We start from the raw sequence: 20,849 nt of genomic DNA on the forward strand, positions 1-20,849 counted from the left end.
GCAATTGGGTGTTCCAACAGGACAATGGCCCCGAACACATTGAATGGCTTTTCCAAAGTCCGGAACTCAACCCTATTGTGCCAGGAACCCAACAAACTGAGTTGAGCTCTACCCAGTCTGTCAAAAAGAGTGGTCAAATATCAAGACTTCTGAAAGAAGCATTTGGTTAGGGTGCAACTTGCTAAGGAACACCCTGAATAGGGTGTTGATACTGATACTAATTGCCTGGGGCTCATATGGAACCAGGAACAATATGTTCAGATCAATTAGTCTTAGTTTATATGGTTACTAACTTTGTTTTTTTCTGGTTTTGCTAAGGCTTGGTAGTGCACTTTCAACATTCACTCAAGTCTGCTACTATTCTAAACTTTGATAGCGCTAAGAATTTGATGTACTGATTGGCTACCCTGTATTTTGTGTTTTGTTCAGGCTTCGGTTCAGGCTGAAACTTTTCCAGTGTTCATACATTCTCTCTAAACCTTGCGCTAACACTCAGCAATCATGTGTTCCTCTCACCAACCATCTAAAGATCTGACATTGAAAGTAATCATAGCCCACAAGGCAGGAAATAGCTATTAGAAGACCAAGCCTATGGTCTTATTAAGTGGTGCTTATGGTGTTATGAAGAAGTGGCAGTTCAGAGGAATTGTGAAGGTCAAGATGATCTAGAACAACAAAAAAACTTTCAGAGAGAACTGCTCATATGTTGGTAAGAAAGGCAAATCAGAATCCCCATATGTCTGCCAAGAACCTGCAGGAGGGTTTAGCTGAGTCAAGAGGGAGGCCTTATCTAGAGAAGCCAGATGAGTTTTGGAAACAAGTCAAAATAGAACTCATTTGCCACAATCAGCAAAGGTATGTTCAGAGAAAGAAAGGGAGCTACATTTAGTTTCATGAAAGGAAACCATACAAGAGTGAGAATTAATCATGCTTTGGGGTTGTCTTGCTGTATTGGCAGTGTTCATTGAGTGGAGGGAAGAATAGAGGGAGGATTCAACAAAATACCATCAATTCTCAATGCAAAATTGTGCACTAGACTGTATGGACTGTAGAAAGAGTGGCATGTTTTGAACCTTCACACAAGTTTCCATACTACGTCAAACTTACTATTGACCATAATAAGAGCCCTTTAAATAAATCTATATGTAATATTGAATTCCTGTTTAATATTAAAATAGTGGATTATTATGAAACAATAATACACTTTACAGTAGAGTAAATTCTTGATTGACTCTGCTGTCATTTCCATGAGTTCTGATTCATCTGCGAAGAAGTCTCAGCGTTTTCCATACAACTAATAATATTAATAATCAACTGTCGACACAAACATATTTCTATACCTTCTATATGCATATCACCCAGTCCTGGTTTCTTTTTATTCAAGTAGCTCTCCTTTCTGCACCCCAACTATTGCTGTAGCCATTGCTCCAGTGTTTCTGGTCTTTGTGTCTGTGACAGATGTACTTAGACAAACATGGCTGAAATGTTGTCAAGTCTGATGGCGTGGGAATGCACTGAGGAAGGAAGAACTGATTGATCGTGTTTGCTGAAACTGTGACCTTGCTCTACAGCTACTGAGCAAAATTGCCAAATATTTTGGTTTAAAAAAAAATATGAAGGTTCAAATGAACCTTTACAAATCTGAGTTATTAGAAATGGTGTGATACCATTTATTTTCACATTACTATAGAAGTACATTTATATTGTGTATCAATAAATGTAAGTCTGCTCTTGACTTTTTTTCTTAAAATTTGTGTCCAAGCCAAGAAATTACCTTCTTTCTGTCAGACAACGCACAATAATTCTTTATTTTAATAATGTACTAAATCTTATTCAGATATCTTTTCTACAGTGAGAAACTCTAAATGTCAGTATATTTCAGTTTATTTAATAAAGCTTTTAACTTACCATATTAACACACATTGCATTTTGCATACATTAAAATAGTTTTGTAATGAATAAAATAATATTGTCTGATTAAGAAAATGTAAGAATTTTTTTTTATGTTGTAGCATTGCTTAATATGGAGCACTGTCATACACATGTCACTACACATGGTATTCTTATTAGTTCTAGTTCTAGTTCTAAGAGAAAAAGTATTAATATCACATGAATACTCTTGGTCCCACAGACAATAGCTTCTAAAGCTGAAACTTCTTTCCAGCTCAGGAGTAGTGATTAATGGAAACTGTGTGATGATGCTGATGTTGCTGATGATGTTGTATAGATGACGACCTGCTGTGGCCTTTTACACCAGCCAAAGCCCAAACTTGTTTACATAGTGGATGTGAATATTAAACAGTGTAGTTCTGAACACTGAGCACTCTCTCACTGTTGGTGAAAAGATGTGTTACACCACTGCTTCACCTTTGGCAGTGAACCCAAACGGCCTTGAGTTTAGATTACTCAACAGGGAGGGAAATTGTGCAACTCGGATGAGGGAGTTTCTCCCTATCATACTCACTGTTCTGCTTAATACTGCTTGTTCTTCATAATGTCTTAGCTGTCCTTCCAGACCCCACCTAATGGTATACTGTTCAAAAGTTTGGAATCATGTCGTATAACGTTTACAGTTTAACCTGCCAGTCCAGTTTATATAGTGCAGGTTCAGCATGCTTAAATAGAAGTTATTCAAGGGTAAATAATATACTGTACATTTTTGTTTATTGATTTCTTTTTAAATACAAGTCATTATAGAATGTTTATAGAATTATGTAGAACCATTAACAGCCTTACAGCTTTTTGCAAATGTATTTTATTTTACAGCTTCCATTTATTTTTTCTAAAGGTGCACAGGGCTACTGTATTAAAAGCATGTCATACACATATCCTCCAACATACTGCTCTTATGTTGTTGTCCAAACTGTAGTGTGAAACAACTTGGCCTGATTCCAGCTTAAGTTTAGGTGCAGTTTGATTAGATCGAGGGCATATGACTATATATACTATATACTAACTGTTTTGAACTCTTTTCTTTTCAGAAGGGATTCACTCCGCTGCATGTGGCAGCTAAGTATGGCAAGATTGAGGTAGCCAACCTTCTGCTGCAGAAGAGAGCCCCACCAGATGCATCTGGAAAGGTAATGCGGCCCAACAGTGAACTGAAGATAAACCATTTCTGCAGGAGTGGGAAAAAATGAATGAAGGCATGTTATCCATGTCACTACACACAGTTTTTTTTTTCCAAATTATAGTCTGTTTTATGAGCACTGCTCTTTTCAGAGCATGGAAAATGGAAGTCAGTCAGTCTCCTTTGCACCTTTCAGTCTGTGGTGTAATGAGTGGAGAGCTTTTAGAACCACTCCCAGTGCAGCCCACTGAGCATGACATGAGAGCAAAACTATTAGACCATTACATAAGCATCTCTACAAAGCAATACTGCTCTGTGAAAATGAGCAGACGTACACGCACTAGCTGTCACTATGCAATAGTGCAATGCATGCAATCACGTAACTGACCCGGGACTGTTTTACAGCTCTGTTTGGCCCTTTGAATAGGCGCTGATGAGTTTTTCTACATCATCACTTTCCACTTTCCTATCTCTCAGGCACAAGAGCAAAGATTGTATGGCTTTAATACCTGCTGTCTGGCTAATTGCTAAGCCATGATTTGAACCTTAACCTTTTACTGCATGAATTGTGAAATTCAATTCAGATTTTTTTTTTCTTATTGAAAATTGTACAGTAGAAAAAGAAATATTTTTGCGGAGGATACTTGTAGGTTGCAGCAGATTTACTGTCCACTATGCATACAATGGGCATACCCCCTGTGAACATTTGCTGTTAAAATGTGCATAATTCCAACTTTGAAAATATTTACTGGGGAACAAGGCACATAGGACACCGACCAGGATAACAGCTAAACAGCTGCAAAACAGTCTCTTCCACACAATTAAATGTACACACAAACACAATCAAAGAGAGAGGCTGATGAATAGCTAATAAGACTGGGTTAAGAGAAGAGCTGACAGACACTCTGACAGCTTGCTTTATTTTTTTTTATTTGAGGTAATGTCTGTTTTGTCCGTGCGTGATCATTTCCACCCATAGTCTGATCAGATGATTTTTCTTAGACCAGTAAGTCTAATTAACGTGATAGACCCTGTATTGAAGCCCACACTTCCTGTCTTTCATAACTGTATTACAGTCATAATTAGTTTTATATGGCCCAAAAAACCCTGTGAGACAAGATATGTTAAACCCAATGGCTTCCAAGTAATTAACAACAGTATTTTTTTTTTTGTGAGCATACTTTCAAGACCACTGGAAAAAAATATTTATTAACCACTAGTTGAAAAACTTCAATGCTGTAATGTGCCTTTATTGTTTTTAATAACAGGTACAATACAAATTGAAAAATTCTTCTCTTTGCATAAGCCAGGGTCAGAGCACAGGGTCACCCATGCTATAGCACCCTTGGATCAAGGGCCTTGCTTAAGGGCCCAACCCAGCACTCTAACCACAGAGCCACCACATCTATATTTTCAAGTTTGTAATAGAGATGTGTGAGTGTGACAAATTATTAGGTTGATAAGAATCAGTTGAAGATTCTTTAGACCATTACAACTTCCTTCACACTTACACCTCCCTATTGCAAACATGGTTCTTTATGGAACAAAAGAGGTTCTTCTATGGTAGCTCTGTCCCCGGTCAATTGTGAGGCTTCCTGACTGGGGCTTTGAACTCAACCTATCCCTTATAGTTATAATGGGAGTGTTGTAAATCTGATGGAGGTCTGCTGGCACTCCTCCGCACAGTTTGTCTCACTCTTATTCACATGCAAACGTGTGCGCTGTGTGTGTGTTTGTAGAGCGGACTAACTCCACTGCATGTAGCTGCGCACTATGATAACCAGAAAGTGGCACTTCTTCTCCTGGACCAGGGAGCCTCCCCACATGCTGCTGCCAAGGTAACATACACACACAGACACTCACTAACATGCTCACACGTTCATATAACTATTTGTACATTTAAGTAATGCTTTTTTTTATTGGTAAAACATTATAACAGGGAAATGCGACTAATTAGGAGGCAGGAGCAAAAGTTTTTTTTTTTTTAAACAGTGACAATATATGTGCTGGATTGAATGTGTCTGTCGTGTCTTTTTTTACAATCTTACACAGGAAACAAAAGCCTGTGATTGGTCATTTTAGTTCCCTTGTTTATCATGAGATACATATTATTTTATTTTCTATTTTAGTGTTTTATATTCTGCTCTGACATCTCTAATCAAGCTCATCATCTGAGTACCAAACCCTTCATGAGCTCGGCCAGGTGTGCTGAGTCAAAGAATACTTGAAACCGTACACTGCTGTGGGCCACCAGAAGCAGAACTAAGACTTCACTATGCTACTTGGTTTCAGACAGTTGAGCCCATCCTTGGTACATGCAGCACATAGACAGCCACAGTTCCTCCAACCCTAGGCACATATGCTTCCAGTCCACATTCCTTTCTTTTTCCATCATACCCCTTGCAGTCCAAACCTCAACCTCAAAAGTGTGTGTGTGCGTATGTGTACATACTCATTCACATCCCCCTTCCACTCGCTTTGCTGATGTCGTGCGGGTAAGTTTTAGCAGCCTCATGCTGTTGTTGTCTCTGGTGCATTGAAAGTCTCAGTAATAAACAGCCCACCCTCCAGGGTCTCTCTGGAAAGCTGGCCATGACCTGTTTGGGAACAAGCATGCCAAAGCAATTAGACAATCTTGATAGGGACTTTTTTACTCCATGGTGAGGTGTTCTGGATGTTGTCTGTTTTCATCTTATTGGACTCGCACATGTGTGTGTGTATGTGTGTATATAAAAGTGTATATGTATATATATATATATATATATATATATATATATATATGTATATGTATATATGCTACGGTCACTATGAACACACACTTATACAGCACACACAATAACACATGCTCAGTCCCAGAGCAGGCTGAGTAACTGATTCCCTGATAAACTCAGCAGATGACTTATGACTACAAACCCAAAGCATGTCTTTGCCGGACGACTGACTGCTTTTAATCAAATGGCTGTGCCTTTGGTTTGGAACGGCACTCACAACATGACGCCTGTCGCTGCCTTCTTGTTCATTTTTCAATGTTTTGTGATTTGTTATGGCAATGTTTTGTTTTTTTTTTCAAAAAATCTAGTGGTTTTGCACTTTAGTACTAAAACTAATGCAGCTAACAAGTACTGGAAGCTATTTCTACCAGTTAGTGTCAATGGACGTTCAGAACAGCCAGTTTGAGTGAATGTTCCTATGAATGAAATTGAACCACTGTTTACTCTTAACCCTTTTCATTACTCCTTTTGGATACAGAAAGTCTTAGACTTCTGAGCATTCTCATGTGTCCCTCTAATTTGCTGTACTTGCATGTCCTTGTCTGTTTCCAGCAGCTCAAATCAGGAGCGATACACAGATATACAATGATGCAGTTCCTGTGCTTAGATCTTAGCATCGACATATTGCAAGCAGTTACAGTGTAAGAAAATGGCACACCTTCTCAAGTCATTGGTGGAGCTACTCAAATGAATAAGGGTGGAACGGTACATGTAGTTGTAGCAAACCATCATGATCCACATTATATACAGCTATAGACAGTAGCTATAGACTATAGACATTGTCAAATGTAATGTGGAACCAAATTCCACAAATGCCAGTTCCACCCAGAGCCCCGAAGCTTTAAGCCGTTGGATTTGTTTGATATTGTGGGAATCCTGCGATATGTGGACCCCTACAAATGAGGGCGCAGTATGATCCGAATGTTTAGCCTTTGACATAAGAAGAATTGGAATATCTGAGTGCTGTGTAAGATCACATGAATTTAGACCTGGGCAGCCCACAAAGAACTGACAAAGTCGGATTTCTATTTCATAGTTTGTAAGCTAGTAGGCACTCCAATATACTCCAATGTATGTGCACAAGCATTGATAAAATTAAGTTAGGTAATGTTGGTGGGCAATTTGCTTCCAGGACTTGATTACAAGTCTTATATGTCTGATGATCCAAAGAAGCAAAGTTCAAAAACCAAATGTCTTTATGCATCAACTACAACATTGTGTACATTTTCTATGAGCTTTTTTTTCAGTTTAGCCCATGCTCACACCTCCCCTCCCGTTTTTGTTTGTTTGAGCTTGAAAGGGGCATCCATGTGTTGGCACTTTCGAGCACTTTGCGTTGCTTTTGTCCTCCCCCGAGCGAGCCCACCAGGGGCCCCGAGTGAAGATGGTGACCCAGTTCTCTTTTTTGTTCCCCTCGTGTCAAGCAATTACCAGAGCTGAAGTGTGGAGAGGCCTGGCTGATGCATAGTTGTCAACCTCCCCTGACATTTGAATTTTCCCATCTCCTCTCTCTCCAAACCCAACATGCAGTTTTTTCCCCGTCTCTCAAACTCTGCCATCATTCAACACTCGTTCTGTCGGGTTTTTGAAGAGTAAGCTGCCAGGGCTGGGTTCCTGTTTTGGAAATGTCGTTAATCTGTGGGCAACAGCAGCACTGTCTGTTTGGCAGCTCACGGTCTTTGCCATTGCTCTGCAAGGCAGCATGGGAAATGTATTTCCCTGTCGTCTGGACTGTTTTTTTTTCTTCAAACATTATGTTTTGTATTCTGTTACATAGTAGAATAAGATTTTCAGCCATTTCAAAAGGCTTTTGGTCACCTTCTCATATTGCCATAAGAAGATCATCAGTTTTTACAGCCAACAGAAAGCTATGTGTTGGTGCTTACCCTGAGAACTGTAGCATGAGTCCTATGATACCCTGTCCTACACTGTCAGTGTTTTTTTATTTACTGAGTGTATATAAGCCATTGAATTCACATCCATATTGATGTCCATAATTTAGCATTGTGTTGAAGCATATACATAACTCAGTGAATGGAGGTTGAAGAACAGTCTCCACATGGTGGGGTTATTTTTAACACTTATACCACACAATAAAAGAAGTCTGTGTTCCCCCATATAAATTAAAAGCAGTTCCCAAGTTTTTTTTTTTGCACAGATTCATCTTAAATATACTGTAAATATATTCTTTTCACTGTTTTAATTGTTTACTGAGAGCTTACTGGGCTAATGCACAGCCTCTACACAGTGGGATTTATTTAATACTCTTTTAGCTAGGTTGATTAGTTACTTTTTAAAAGCTTTACAACGTTTTCTACAACTACTTCACTAAGTGACTTAACTGACGTTAGCTAAAGACTGAAACTTCACAATGATCTGTGGTTTAATAAATATTTAATCAGTAATTCAACAATAAATGAAAGTAAAAATCAGTGTCGTCCCAGCTTTTGCTTGTATGGCTAAATGAAGCTGCTTTAACTAGCAGTAAAGAAGAATTAGTCAGGACATCTTTGATAAAATTGATGTCCAGATGTTTGGATTCTGATCTTTACCTGCATGCCTATGGACATTCAAAAATGATCCTAGTGTAATGTGTAGATGCAGAACCTTATTGCACGTTTCACAGACGTCCAGAAGAGAGTCTGGACCAACTGACATGACACAGGTCTCTCCAATGTTAGATATTTATTGAGTAAACAATGCCATGTTTCTTATTTTGCCCTTGTTTTCTCTCTCTCTCTGTCTCTCTCTGTTAGAATGGCTACACACCTCTGCACATAGCTGCCAAGAAAAATCAGATGGAGATTGCCACCACACTGCTGGAGTACGGAGCAGACACCAATGCCGTCACCCGGCAGGGCATCAGTCCTCTTCACCTGGCTGCCCAGGAGGGCAACGTGGACATGGTTACCCTCCTGATGGCCCGTGATGCCACCATCAACCTTGGCAACAAGGTGAGTGCATTCCATGAAGGCTTTATAGAGACTGAAATAAACGTTATGATTTATGGACTGGTTTCTCATTAAATGGGGCTAATCTAATGTAATGTATGAGCATGAATCATTTATAGGAAATAATACACATCATTTGAAAATTTAATGAAAGGTTGTTAGCTTTTAGTCTGTGGTTCGCACATCTGGTCACGGATAGCGCTTTTGTTTTTCTGTCCGATAGAGGAAGTAGATGAAAACAATGAATCAGTTTGGTGCGGTGGTTGTTAAACTGAGGTTAGATTTCCTCACAACACTACACATGTAATTTGATTTATTTTTTATTTACATTTTTGTATACAAAGAAAACTGGAAGGAACTAAATGGATCTGTAAAAACTCCTTGACACTTTAATAATGTTGAATAATGGAATAAACTGAAAATGGAAACAATCACATTAGCATACATTTATAAATAATAAATAATATGGATTGCGGTATCAAGTCTCTTCACAACAATCCCAATGTTTTTTCTGTGGCAGGTTAATGTTACTCTTGCAAAACTAGCATCTATTTTACATGGGCTTCCTCATCCCAGTGACAACTACATCCTAATAAAAAGATGTTAACCAAAAACACTTATGGAAATGATTTGTCAAAAAGGTCAGGATCTTACACTCATGATCTTACTTGAGATATTAATCAAGTAAATATGACACTTAAGAAAGTACTACAGATTATTATATAAGTATTTTTAGAAAGATCTTCTTGTAGCAGTGTGACAATATGACATATTTTTGGGCACTCCTTTGAGTGTCTCAAGACACCACAGAAGATTTTGCAGCTCCAAGCTAAACAAAGTGAGTATTCTTCACTTGAATGCAGTCTCCAGTGCCCTCCTCTAGAGCTTTACCAGCTGACCAGCTCCATGTTGTCTTTAGAGCACTGGCATTTTCCACTAAAATAACCAGAAAATATCAACATTGTAAAGTAATGTACAGTATAATAGATTTGAAAAATTCATGTTTTTATTGCCTTTAGTTTTACTGACATTTTAGTTTTTATATTGTTTAATACTTCATTATTACTTATAATTCTTTTTATTGTTAGTATTATTTTCTATTGTTTCATTAGTCTAATTTAAAATAATACTAAAAATACAATTACATATATATAATTTTTGTAATTTTATAAATTAATTTTTTTTTGTTCCAAAAATATTTAAAATATTGAATAAAACCTTCAACAAGACCTGCTATTGATTAGTTTATCATTTTTATATCTACCCTTTTTAAGTTATTATTAAATATCCAATGCATCATTGAACATAACAAGTGATTCAGAATCCCAAAATCAGTACTTTGGGAACTCTATGACACACCTGAGACAGTGTTCACTGCTTTTACCGTCCTAGACTGGTGAAAGCACCTTACAGAACAGAAAGAGTGCTACTGCAGTTGCTGCTAGCAGTACTGATTTGGATTTGCTGTTTCCCATTAAGCACAGAGCAAACTGTTACAGCATTTAATTGCATGCCACGCCATACAAAATAATGCCAATGACAGACTGTAATACCATTTATGCCAAATGTCAGAAGATTATACGATACAGGTTCTCTGATGATAGGCTTTAGATGCAGGCAAATGATCACAGTCTCTTCCAGTCATCCATCAGCCACCCTCTCATAGTTCTTCACCATGCCGTTCTCCTATTGGTGGAGTTGGTATTTTTTTTTTTGTGCACCATGGCAGCCAACACTTTTCTGACACTGATTTTTTTTTGCTATAGGCAGTTTTATCACAAGTCCTATCCCTAACCCATGAACCTTAGCATATATCTCTGTCTTTTTTCTCTAAATGCTTGTGCTTGTGTGTTTCAGAGTGGGCTGACTCCTCTTCACTTGGTGGCGCAGGAGGACAAAGTGAACGTGGCTGAAGTGCTGGTTAACCACGGCGCCACCATAGACCCTGAGACGAAGGTATCCTGTAGGACATAACATACCCTCTCCACTGGCAAACGGAGAGGGTATCAAACGCAGCAATCCAAACTCCAGACTCCAAGGCCTCTTTTACTCCACACACACATACGTACATGCTCAGAGTCTGGCCAGTGCTCTCACGCCTCAGTGCAGGTCATTCTTGTATAAACAAAGAGCTGCTGAAGGTCACAGGGTGCAGCTCTAGTGAGTAAGCAAGAGTGAGTCTGGCGGACAGCATACCGATCAATAACTCCACAAACCACAGAGTACACACTCACTCTGAGCTTTCCACACAGCCGAGCCGAAGCACAATGAGATTAAGGAAGAAAAGGAAGTCGAGAGAATAAAGTTTAGCACCGAAGATAAAAGGAGAGCTTAAAGTGAGGGTGGGATTAAAGTGGACTGACGCTGCAGACAAATGGATATTGCTTTATGTGAACGGTGATCAGACTGAGAAAAGGCTGCTGCCTGCAGATCAGAAGTGCCCTCCATTGGCTAGGGGTGAATCCTGTCTATGCTGTGCGGCTTTCATGGCTGAGGAAGGCACATGGCACAATTGCTGTTGTTCACGTTCCAGGGCATGTTGGATAGCAAAGGACACATTGTGTGCTTCACATAATGTGTCATTTAGAGTGGATTGTATTAAGCTCAGAAGTTACTCCTACTCTCCATTTACCTTAAGGCATCAAACACTAATATTTTGTAATCTGCAAATGGATTCAGTTGAGTAATATAGGTAAATATATTTGAATGACACAGTGCCTGTGATCCTCTCAACATCTGATTGAGTGAAAGTATCCCATATCATTAAACAGTTAATAGTAATGATAAATTATATAGTTATGCCACTTTTTAAAATTGCAGACATGTTTACAGTGGTGAAACTACCATTATTATTATTAGACATCTTATTAATAACAATAACAATAATAATATTAGTTGTTGTTGTTGTTGTTGTTGTTGTTGTAATTGTAGTTGAAGTAGCATTACATTGTTATAGCACATTTCAGTCACCCTAAAATTATTACACTGGGTAATAATAATAATGATAATAATAATTGGACACCATTTTGTTATTGTGATTTTTATTATTTATAGTTATCACAAGTCATATATCTAACAAAGATGTGTACAAAGGATACAAATAGTAGTAGCAGCAGTGGTAGTAGCAGTGTATTTACTATCATAGCAAGATAATTATAGTAGCTAATTGTTATTAATAATGTTAGTGGTAGTAGTATTATTATTCATGGTAATAATGGTGCTGTAACAATTAATAAAAAAAATAAGATAAATGCATACATAACTAAAATGTGCCCTGCTTAACATCTTTAGGTGAATAAACGAGAGCATCTGTGCACATAATGGAAGCTTTGTAGAAAGTAGAAGAATGAGATGGCATGAAGAATTCACACATGTTCAGAAATAATACTCAAAATCTTCACTAAGTAAATAATGTAATCTCCTCTCTCTCTCTCTCTCTCTCTCTCTCTCTCTCTCTCTCTCTCTCTCTCTCTCTCTCTCTCTCTCTCTCTCTCTCTCTCTCTCTCTCTCTCTCTCTCTCTCTCTCTCTCCTTCTTCAGATGTGCTACACTCCACTGCATGTTGCCTGCCACTATGGCAACGTGAAGATGGTGCACTTCCTCCTGAAGCACCAGGCTAAAGTCAATGCCAAAACTAAGGTGACTATAAATTACCACAATGCTCAGATTAAAGGGGTGACTTTATGCCACATGTATTTGCTTGCATGTTCTTGTTGCTTTGTGCAATTGCATGTTTATTGTGGGATGTTAAACGTCTTTTCTGCTCTGTTTGTCTTTGTGTAGAATGGGTACACGCCCCTGCATCAGGCCGCACAGCAAGGCCACACACACATCATTAACCTCCTGCTGCAGCATGGAGCAGCCCCCAACGAACTCACAGTGGTGAGTGTTTGTGAATAGCAGCTGAGATTCAGTAGAACTTTTAAGAACATTTACATTCTAATATACTATAGACATGTCTTTAGACCTCTTTAGCCCTCAATACCATTAGAATTAGCACTTCACACAAGTTCAAGACTATCACAATTACTAATTATTAATTAATGTACACATTGGTGGTGATATAAATTAGTACAGCACATGGTGCATACAAAATGAAGAATTCTGCAATAAATAAAAAGATAAATGCCGTGTCTAAAATAATATCGGTGTCTAAAATAATAGCTACGCATTGTGTTTAAGTGTTATTAAATCGAATATGTGAAAGTAATTATTCACCATTAATATTAGCAACAATGCTAATAAAACAGCTAAAGGAGAATTTCAGTGAAACATCACGAACAACATGATACGACATCACTTACTTCAGAAGCTGTGTTTTATATCTGACCGGTGATGCTAGGCTAATCATTGGACATTGGACTGTCACCAATCTCATCTCTGTAAATATGTGAAAGAATTGTAATTTATTTGCCTCAACTTTTTTGAATGCTTTTTTGAGTCCACCTGGAGTCCGTGAACAAATCTGCTCGTTTATATTTGTGGATTTGTTTTAATGTTGGGTTTTCTTTACTGCAGAATGGAAATACAGCTTTGTCCATCGCCAGGCGACTGGGTTACATCTCAGTGGTGGACACTCTCAGGGTTGTAACAGAAGAGACTCTGACCACACTGGTGAGACTCCAGCATTACACCATACAAAGTCTGGCCTGAAGTACATGAGATGTGGATCACACAGAATAATTTATCTTGCAGAAATGTGTTCTCCTGACATTCTGGTCAGGACTCATATCACTCTGTATGTACAGTCTTGAATGACCTTTAGGGAATGATTTTTAGGGGCTCACATCTTCTATTTAGGTGCATTTACCCCATTTGTGTGGCGTTATGTACCAAACACATTTGTTTTGCATGACCATTTTATTTTTATTATTGAGTGAAACTGCCTTTTTACTGTGCCTTTAAGACTGATAGATAGATTAATTCTGTTCTTATTGGCTGCAGTGTGAATAAGTGGGACTAAACTGCTGTGGGATAAATGGACATGGCTAATCTTGCTGGATAGTGTGAGGATCAGAGAGTGAGCATTTTGAAACCTTAACAATATTCTTTAAAAAAAAAATTTCCATGATGTGGGCCCTTAAAGAGCTTTTTCAGCTTTCAATGAGTTTAGAATTTAGTAGAATCAGATACTATTATGAAGCACACTATCACAAGTATTAATTTGCCTTTACATCAGTGGCTATGGTAATAGTCAGAATTTCATTGTCAGGGGCATCCTCTATTATTGAATTGAGAATACAAAAATGTATTATGTATTATAAGACACAAATGTGAATTCACTAAGCAATTGGGCAGAGGGATGCAATGCTGTACCTCAGAATATTGTGTAACACTAGGTTTAGGCCATTCAGCAAATACACAGTGTGAATGAAAATGTAAACAGCATTCAGCAGCTTCCACAGCTTCCTCATGAAGTGGGATTCCTTGTTGAAACAAACTTTAGGCCAGGATCTGTTTCTGCCAGTAAGGTTGTCTTAAACAAGAGAGCAGTTTGACCCGAGATCAGTGCTCCTGCTATAAGGAGCTTTTTTGAATACAGGCCCGTGTGATTGAAAATGAGCTTTATTGCATGAAACTCTCCCAACTTGGCAGAGAATCCAGGCAGAGTTAGTAGGAGCTGCTACTCTTTTTTTGTTCTCTCACTACTGGCAAACTTTGGGCACTGAAGTCCAGCTCAGTTCAGCCGTGTCAGAACAGCCTTTCAGAAACAGTGAGGACACCCAGCAGGGCCATTTCACTTGTTTTATAACGTTGCTCTTTTGCAGACGGTTACCGAGAAGCATAAGATGAATGTTCCAGAAACAATGAACGAGGTTCTGGACATGTCTGACGACGAAGGTACGCACTTTCCCCTCAACTTTGATCATTTCATTCATGGTTTATTTATTACTGTTTTAATATTATTATTGAAATATAATTGTTTTCTTTAATGCTACTTTTATTTTTGCTACATACATTTTTGGTTTATTACTCCTAACTAATAATAAAATATTGCAGTTCTTAGAGCCAATGTGCCTGAAATGCTCACTGAAGACTATATTTCAGATGTTGATGAAGGTATTTTTTGTTCTTGATTTTCTTTGCTTTTGTAGCTTTTCTGTAGCTGCTCTGAGTTTCTGTGGTTTTCTTCTCTACTCACCCAAAAACTAACCAAATTTCTGTACTCACTGTCCCGTGCTTTGTTGTGCTGGGTCCCGCGGCCTCCCACTAAATACGACTCAGTGCTGGTTGCTAGGCACGCCCGTTCTGAATATGAAATGCTTCAATATGCAAATATCACTGCATACATTAATTCTTGCTGCTAGTATTTCTTTGAAACTGTATGTGGGGCAACTGGGATTTCACTCACGTATTCACTCAGTAAACACCGGCTCAATAAGCAGGCGTGCTTTCTTTTGGAGGGAAAATAAGGCCAGGCTACTAAGGACTCGGCCTCTGGACACAGTTGCCTATACATTTGTTTGGCCACTTTGGCTCTGACCTGTTCTGTAGCCAGTGGCTTTTTCAGAGAGCCAACAGCGCAAGAAGAGAGAGTTAAATAGCAGCTCTGCTCCTGCCTTTTAACCCAAGCTTAGCATTTCATTTATTCAGTTTCATTTATTGTGTTCTTCTGGTGGGATGGTGCAACTTTCTCAAACCACTATATTTCAACAAAATGGGGGGATAATGGGGAAAGAACCTTTAACACAGTGACAGGTTTCTATAAAGCTCCTTTGTAGAGGCTTGTACAGGATGATGATGCAAACACCTGAACACTGTTTGATAAACAAACAGGATGAGCAAACAATTGGGATTTTATAGCACAAAAAAAAAGTCACTATCGAGCAAGATGACCCCTTACTTGAGGTAAAAGGCCTCCTGTATAATATTTGGCCTCTAGGAGTATATAATATAAATGACAATTTATATTATAATATTATTATATCATCTCTAGTCTTTGCATTTTTCAAAAAATGTTTAGTACTAAACTAAAAGTCATTTTAAAATGAAATTGAGATATCTGTTTATTGTTTATATATCTCTGAATCAAACTCCATAATAAACCGTAATGTATAAAATTCAAACGTGACAAAAGACAAATGTGACTGTAAAATAGAACATTGTCAATTTTGTTAATTAATTAGAAAGTTGTGATGATATTAATTGCATAGTGATATATACATAAAATTGTTACAATTATTAAATGTAACTGTTGTAACAATAACAATAGCAATCTAAACAAAGCAATAGCATCAAATATTTCATTGTTAAGTATAAATGATTCTTACACTTGACTGAACAGGTCAGGGTCTGCTGAGCTACAAATCCCATATACAGACTCATCTCCAGCAGGGTATACTTTTCAGATGGTTGAGGTTAGGTTGGAGCCATCATTTCAGCAGGAGAGATAGTAAGGGAGGGATCTTTCCCAAAGTTACTCAAATACATGTCTAGTAAATGTTCTAAACTATACCTAAAAGTAACTGTACCATAAAGCACATTTAATCTTACCATGTAAAAATGTCCCGCAAAAACCTTGTATTTCCAGTATTTCCTCTTGTCTTCTCCTGTTTTGGAGAAGAAGAGACAGAAGATTTTTGCATGACAGCAACTTTGTATAACTGTACTCTGCTTCACTCTTCATGCAAAATATGGGTATGAACATGTACGGCAGCAGTGTTATTTCTGTGTAAAGTTACTACAGGGTAGGCCGTAACAGCTGCAGTGCAGGTCATGTAAAGCAGTCAGAATTACCTGTTATGTCCATGGGAGTGTTTCATTAGGCCAGCACTATATTATGTGAAAGCTGTGTGGATTTAAATAGCTGTGTGTGTGTGCATGTGTGTATCTGTGTACTCACAGTAGGCTTTGGGGTCTAGTTAATGTTACCTGACACTTCGGCATGCTTCCACAATTCCACTGACATAACTCGGATGGCTCCTTATTTACACGCTATGCTGGGGTCTCAAAATAAACCCCCTCACATGAACACAGTCGCCCCTTTGCAGATTCGCCTTGGAGCCATTCGAGCGAATGCTTTGATAGATTCTGTGAATGCTGGATGCAGGCTGATAATTAATCTTTCGGGCTGCACTAATTTGAAGCAGGTGATGAAAAGTGTTTCACAGTTGCTGCTGATTGTATAGTTACCTGACCAGTGAATGAGAACAGCTGTGCCTGTCTTCTCTCTGACGCTGGGCTGTGTGGGAGCTCTTTTCAGAGGAGTGTGGTCCAGTTGAGTAAGTGCCAGGGTTCGCTAGCTGGCAGTCGCTGCTGTGGTCAAGCTGCCAGCCACTTCTCAACCTCCTCATAATGCCATTAGCAGATGCTGCATGAGTTCCTGTGAATCTAGGGGAAGCCACTTTGATTCTACACCAACAAATGATGACTGATTCTGGTGGAGGGCTGAGGGTGAAGATGCTTCCTTCACTTTTATTGGACAGAATTCAGTTATTAACCTGAAGGAACTCAGGTCTTAAAGATCTTCGCTGATTGTACAGATGTACAGGGGTGATTTACCAACACAGCAGTCCAGCATGTCTATCTTCAATACACACTGACCTACAAGCTCCCATGATAATGTTTTTTTTTACTTAACACTAACAAATAAAATGTATTTAGTATATATATATATATATATATATATATATATATATATATATATATAGTATAATATATAGTATATAGTATATATATAGTATAACTGCACTATATTGTATACTATTGTAATTCTTTTTGGAATTATTTCTGTCTTACTAGCTAGTGCTGCTGTTCTCTCTGTGCCCGACTGATGCGGTGTGCGGTTAGCTAGCTGAAGTGATTGTATCACGGTCAGCTACGTTTCCCAACCCTTTTTAGGCTGGCACAGACACCCATTCTCTTCCCTAAGGGTTGGCTTCCTCGCGCACCGCAGTGCTTTTGAGTTCTGCTTCTGATGTTTGTTTAGCTCTTGTCTGAGATAGTCCAGTTTGTTTTGAGGGAGCGGACATTGGAGAGAAGAGACTGGAAAGGCCACTCGGCTAACTTTTAGCCTTGTGCGGTTACTCGTCTTCTTCCCCGGCTTTCGCTTCCTCACCCGAGTTTGAGTTACCTTTCCGCAGACACTGGCACAGGAAGGTTGAGGTTCACAGGTTGGCTTGTGTCAAAAAACTGTCTGTAAATGTTTAAAATACTTTAAAAGTTTCTATGCAAGAGTTGGTATTTCCTGTTCCTGGACCCCCCCCCTACAGTCGGGAAGTGTAATTAGAGCAATGTTACAGGATGGTACATGAATATGAGTAATTCATATCTGAATGGTAAAGTTGCAGGTTAATAGCCATAGCAGCACTATGTGTGTGTGTGTGTGTGTTGCTGAAGTTTGGACTTTTGGACTTTTATGTAGTCTCTGGCCTGTAATAAAGGGGCCGGGTCAGGTGGCTGTCTGTGTGTCCCTCCCACCCGGTTGTGTGTCCTCCTGCCAGTGAGGGGGCTCTTTTGTTTCCTTTCTGTTCCTCAGAGTCGAGTTACGGAGTACACCTAAGACCCAGTGCCATAGAAATCCCCCCAACCAAACACACACACTCTTTCTGTATTGTGCTGGGGTACAGGGGGCTGGTGTCCAATCCCAAAAGAGTGTGTGTGAGGGGGGTTCTGGAGCGTCCTGGAGCTTTATTCTGCCGCTGCTGTGAACTCAGTCAGTGGCGGACTCCCGCGCAGCCTAAAATTTCGTCAGCAGCTGGGGGGAGTGTTCCCGTGCGTGTGTGTGTGTGTGAGAAAGAGAGAGTGTGCTCAGAGCAGCAGGAGGAGCGGCTGGTTTCAGGTGGTGGTCCGTGCAGGGAAGTGGGACATGTGGACGCTCCTGTGGATTTTTTATCCGATCTGATTGCATGGATTTGGAGTGTCCCAGTCAGAGTAACGTATTATCCTGGGGGCTGCATGGAGTGAACAGAGAGAGAGTGGACTCTCAAACCTGTTGAAACAGTGGAGGAACATACAGAAGGAGGGTCATGGCTGCTCAGATGTGTAAGAGAACACCTCAGAAGTTAGAAGGAGTGCTGCAGTTGCTGGGTTTGTCTGCCATGTCCTGATCTGGACACACACGCCATTACATGACAGATTTAGCATGGCAGCCCAAACGAGGGAAAGCTAATCTGTGTGTGTGTGTGTGTGTGTGTGTGTGTGTGTGTGTGTGTGTGTGTGTGTGTGTGTGTGCGCGTGTTTGCTGTGAGCTCAGAGAGTGCCGTTCACTGGCTCAGAAAAGTTTTGCTGACGCAGTGAAGTCTGTGGTTGTAAAGAAAAGGCTATTGAGAGGGCTAGTCAATGGTATGTGTTTTTTTGTTGATGGGGAGTGAAAGCATAGGGGGGAATTCTTTTATGAGGCATATACATAGTTTAGGGGATAAAGTGTGTGTGTGTGTGTGTGTGTGTGTGTGTGTGTGTCACTTATGGTACAGCAGTAGTGGTTTGATGGGGAGGGGTTGCCGTGGTAATAAGCAGCGGGGGACGGGGAAGCATTGTCACTACTGGAATGCTGGGCAACCCTCCCCCTCAATCTCTCTCTCTCTCTCTCTCTCTCTCTCTCTCTCTTTCTCTCTCTCTCTCTCTCTCTCTCTCTCTGTCTCTGTAGTGTGCACTTGCTGTAGCTCTTCTCTTTTAACCCTGGTAGACTGTTTGCACACCCCAAGTCTTATAAGTGTGCAAACACCACTTTGCTTCTCTCAATCCAACTCACTCACACTGGATGGCTTCTATTTATTAAGTTCTTTATATTAGCTGCTGGCATGCTTCTTTATATTGCACTGCTTTATTCTGTACCGTGTTTCGACACACAAACACGTACACACACACACACACACACACACACACAAGGTGTGCTTTAAACTCCCTAGTCCATGCTGACATCATTTTAGAAACTAAGCTGCAGAATCATTTAGCTTTTTTTCTTTGATATCACGAAAACAACAAATCCATACTGTATTCAAGTTTTAAAGCGCACCATTCACTCCCCAGTCCATACAAACAGCATGTAGAAACTATGGTGAATAATAAAGTCATTGTTTCTGTGATGTCACATCAACCAACACAATTACGAAAACAATACAGTCAACCTACAGAGTGTGTGAGACAGTAGTTCATAGTGAAAGAGTGTTTCACCTTGTTTTTCAAGGTGCCGAACAGAACAGAGCTTATTTACATATTCCAGACTTAAATGCACAGTAACAAAAACGTACAATGCTTTAAGGAATATTGAAGGATTAAGAGAGGTCAAATAGAAACATGTAAAATGAACATGAGTTATGACTGGTAATGATACACAAAAGTGCTATACATTATGTACGTATGTATTTATATTTAATAAATTGTGAAAAAAGAAAAAAATATGGGCCCTTTAAAAAGATGTTCTTGTACGATTCCTTATGTTATACGGCACTATTATCTAAAAAAGGGGCAGTTGTCCATTTGTCATAGAAAACAGTGTGTTATACAGTGTCAGAAACCATGTAAACTAGTATATTTAAGAATTTAAGAGACTTTTAAGGCAAGTGTGTGAGGTAATGCTGTTTGCACTGTGCCAGTTTGTGGGATATAAGCTTCCACTGCTGAATTAAATTTTTCATCAAACTATTGCTTTAATGTTAAAACTAAGAGAAAGTGAGGTGGTTCTGGGTTCTGCAGCCTCATTAGGTTTAGACAGCCTGAGAAGATGCCTTTGGTAAACTGGTGGATTTGAATGGTCATCTCAGCCATTAGAGTTCAGTCAGTCTCAAGGGAGGGACTTCCTCTAAGTCCAGGCTCAGTACTTACTCTGACTGTGTATGTACTAGGTGAGGATGCGATGACAGGGGACACAGATAAGTACCTGGGCCCCCAGGACCTGCGTGAGCTGGGTGATGACTCACTGCCCCAGGAGGGCTACGTTGGATTCAGCATTGGAGCTCGCACTGCAAGGTAATGATATTCTTCGCTCTGTTGAAACATACTTCTTGATCTGATGTCGCTTATGTTATGTGTTGACTGTAGATGTCATGAGGTTTGAAGTGGGAAATGGTGTTTGGTTTGCTATCTAACCCAAAAGATCTGACAGCACATACCTTAG

General features: G+C 39.3%; 1 protein-coding gene across 28 annotated transcripts in view; it reads left to right on the forward strand.

Moving 5' to 3' along the window:
• ank3b (ankyrin 3b) overlaps nucleotides 1-20,849 on the forward strand; it is a 200,930-nt gene that overhangs the window by 142,171 nt on the left and 37,910 nt on the right. For 22 of the 28 annotated variants that reach the window (XM_072668035.1, XM_072668031.1, XM_072668040.1 and 19 more), the window contains 10 exons: nucleotides 2,982-3,080; nucleotides 4,810-4,908; nucleotides 8,598-8,795; nucleotides 10,650-10,748; nucleotides 12,332-12,430; nucleotides 12,575-12,673; nucleotides 13,310-13,405; nucleotides 14,560-14,632; nucleotides 14,792-14,851; nucleotides 20,578-20,701. In XM_072668035.1, coding sequence (XP_072524136.1) covers nucleotides 2,982-3,080; nucleotides 4,810-4,908; nucleotides 8,598-8,795; nucleotides 10,650-10,748; nucleotides 12,332-12,430; nucleotides 12,575-12,673; nucleotides 13,310-13,405; nucleotides 14,560-14,632; nucleotides 14,792-14,851; nucleotides 20,578-20,701 — 1,046 coding nt within the window. Of the gene's footprint in view, nucleotides 1-2,981; nucleotides 3,081-4,809; nucleotides 4,909-8,597; nucleotides 8,796-10,649; nucleotides 10,749-12,331; nucleotides 12,431-12,574; nucleotides 12,674-13,309; nucleotides 13,406-14,559; nucleotides 14,633-14,791; nucleotides 14,852-18,167; nucleotides 18,776-20,577; nucleotides 20,702-20,849 lie in introns of those variants that run through there. The other 6 variants (XM_072668032.1, XM_072668053.1, XM_072668036.1 and 3 more) reach the window with 2 other exon arrangements.

The sequence above is a fragment of the Salminus brasiliensis genome, chromosome 22 (genome assembly GCF_030463535.1).
Source record: "Salminus brasiliensis chromosome 22, fSalBra1.hap2, whole genome shotgun sequence".
In the NCBI taxonomy this organism is placed as follows: Eukaryota; Metazoa; Chordata; class Actinopteri; order Characiformes; family Bryconidae; genus Salminus; species Salminus brasiliensis.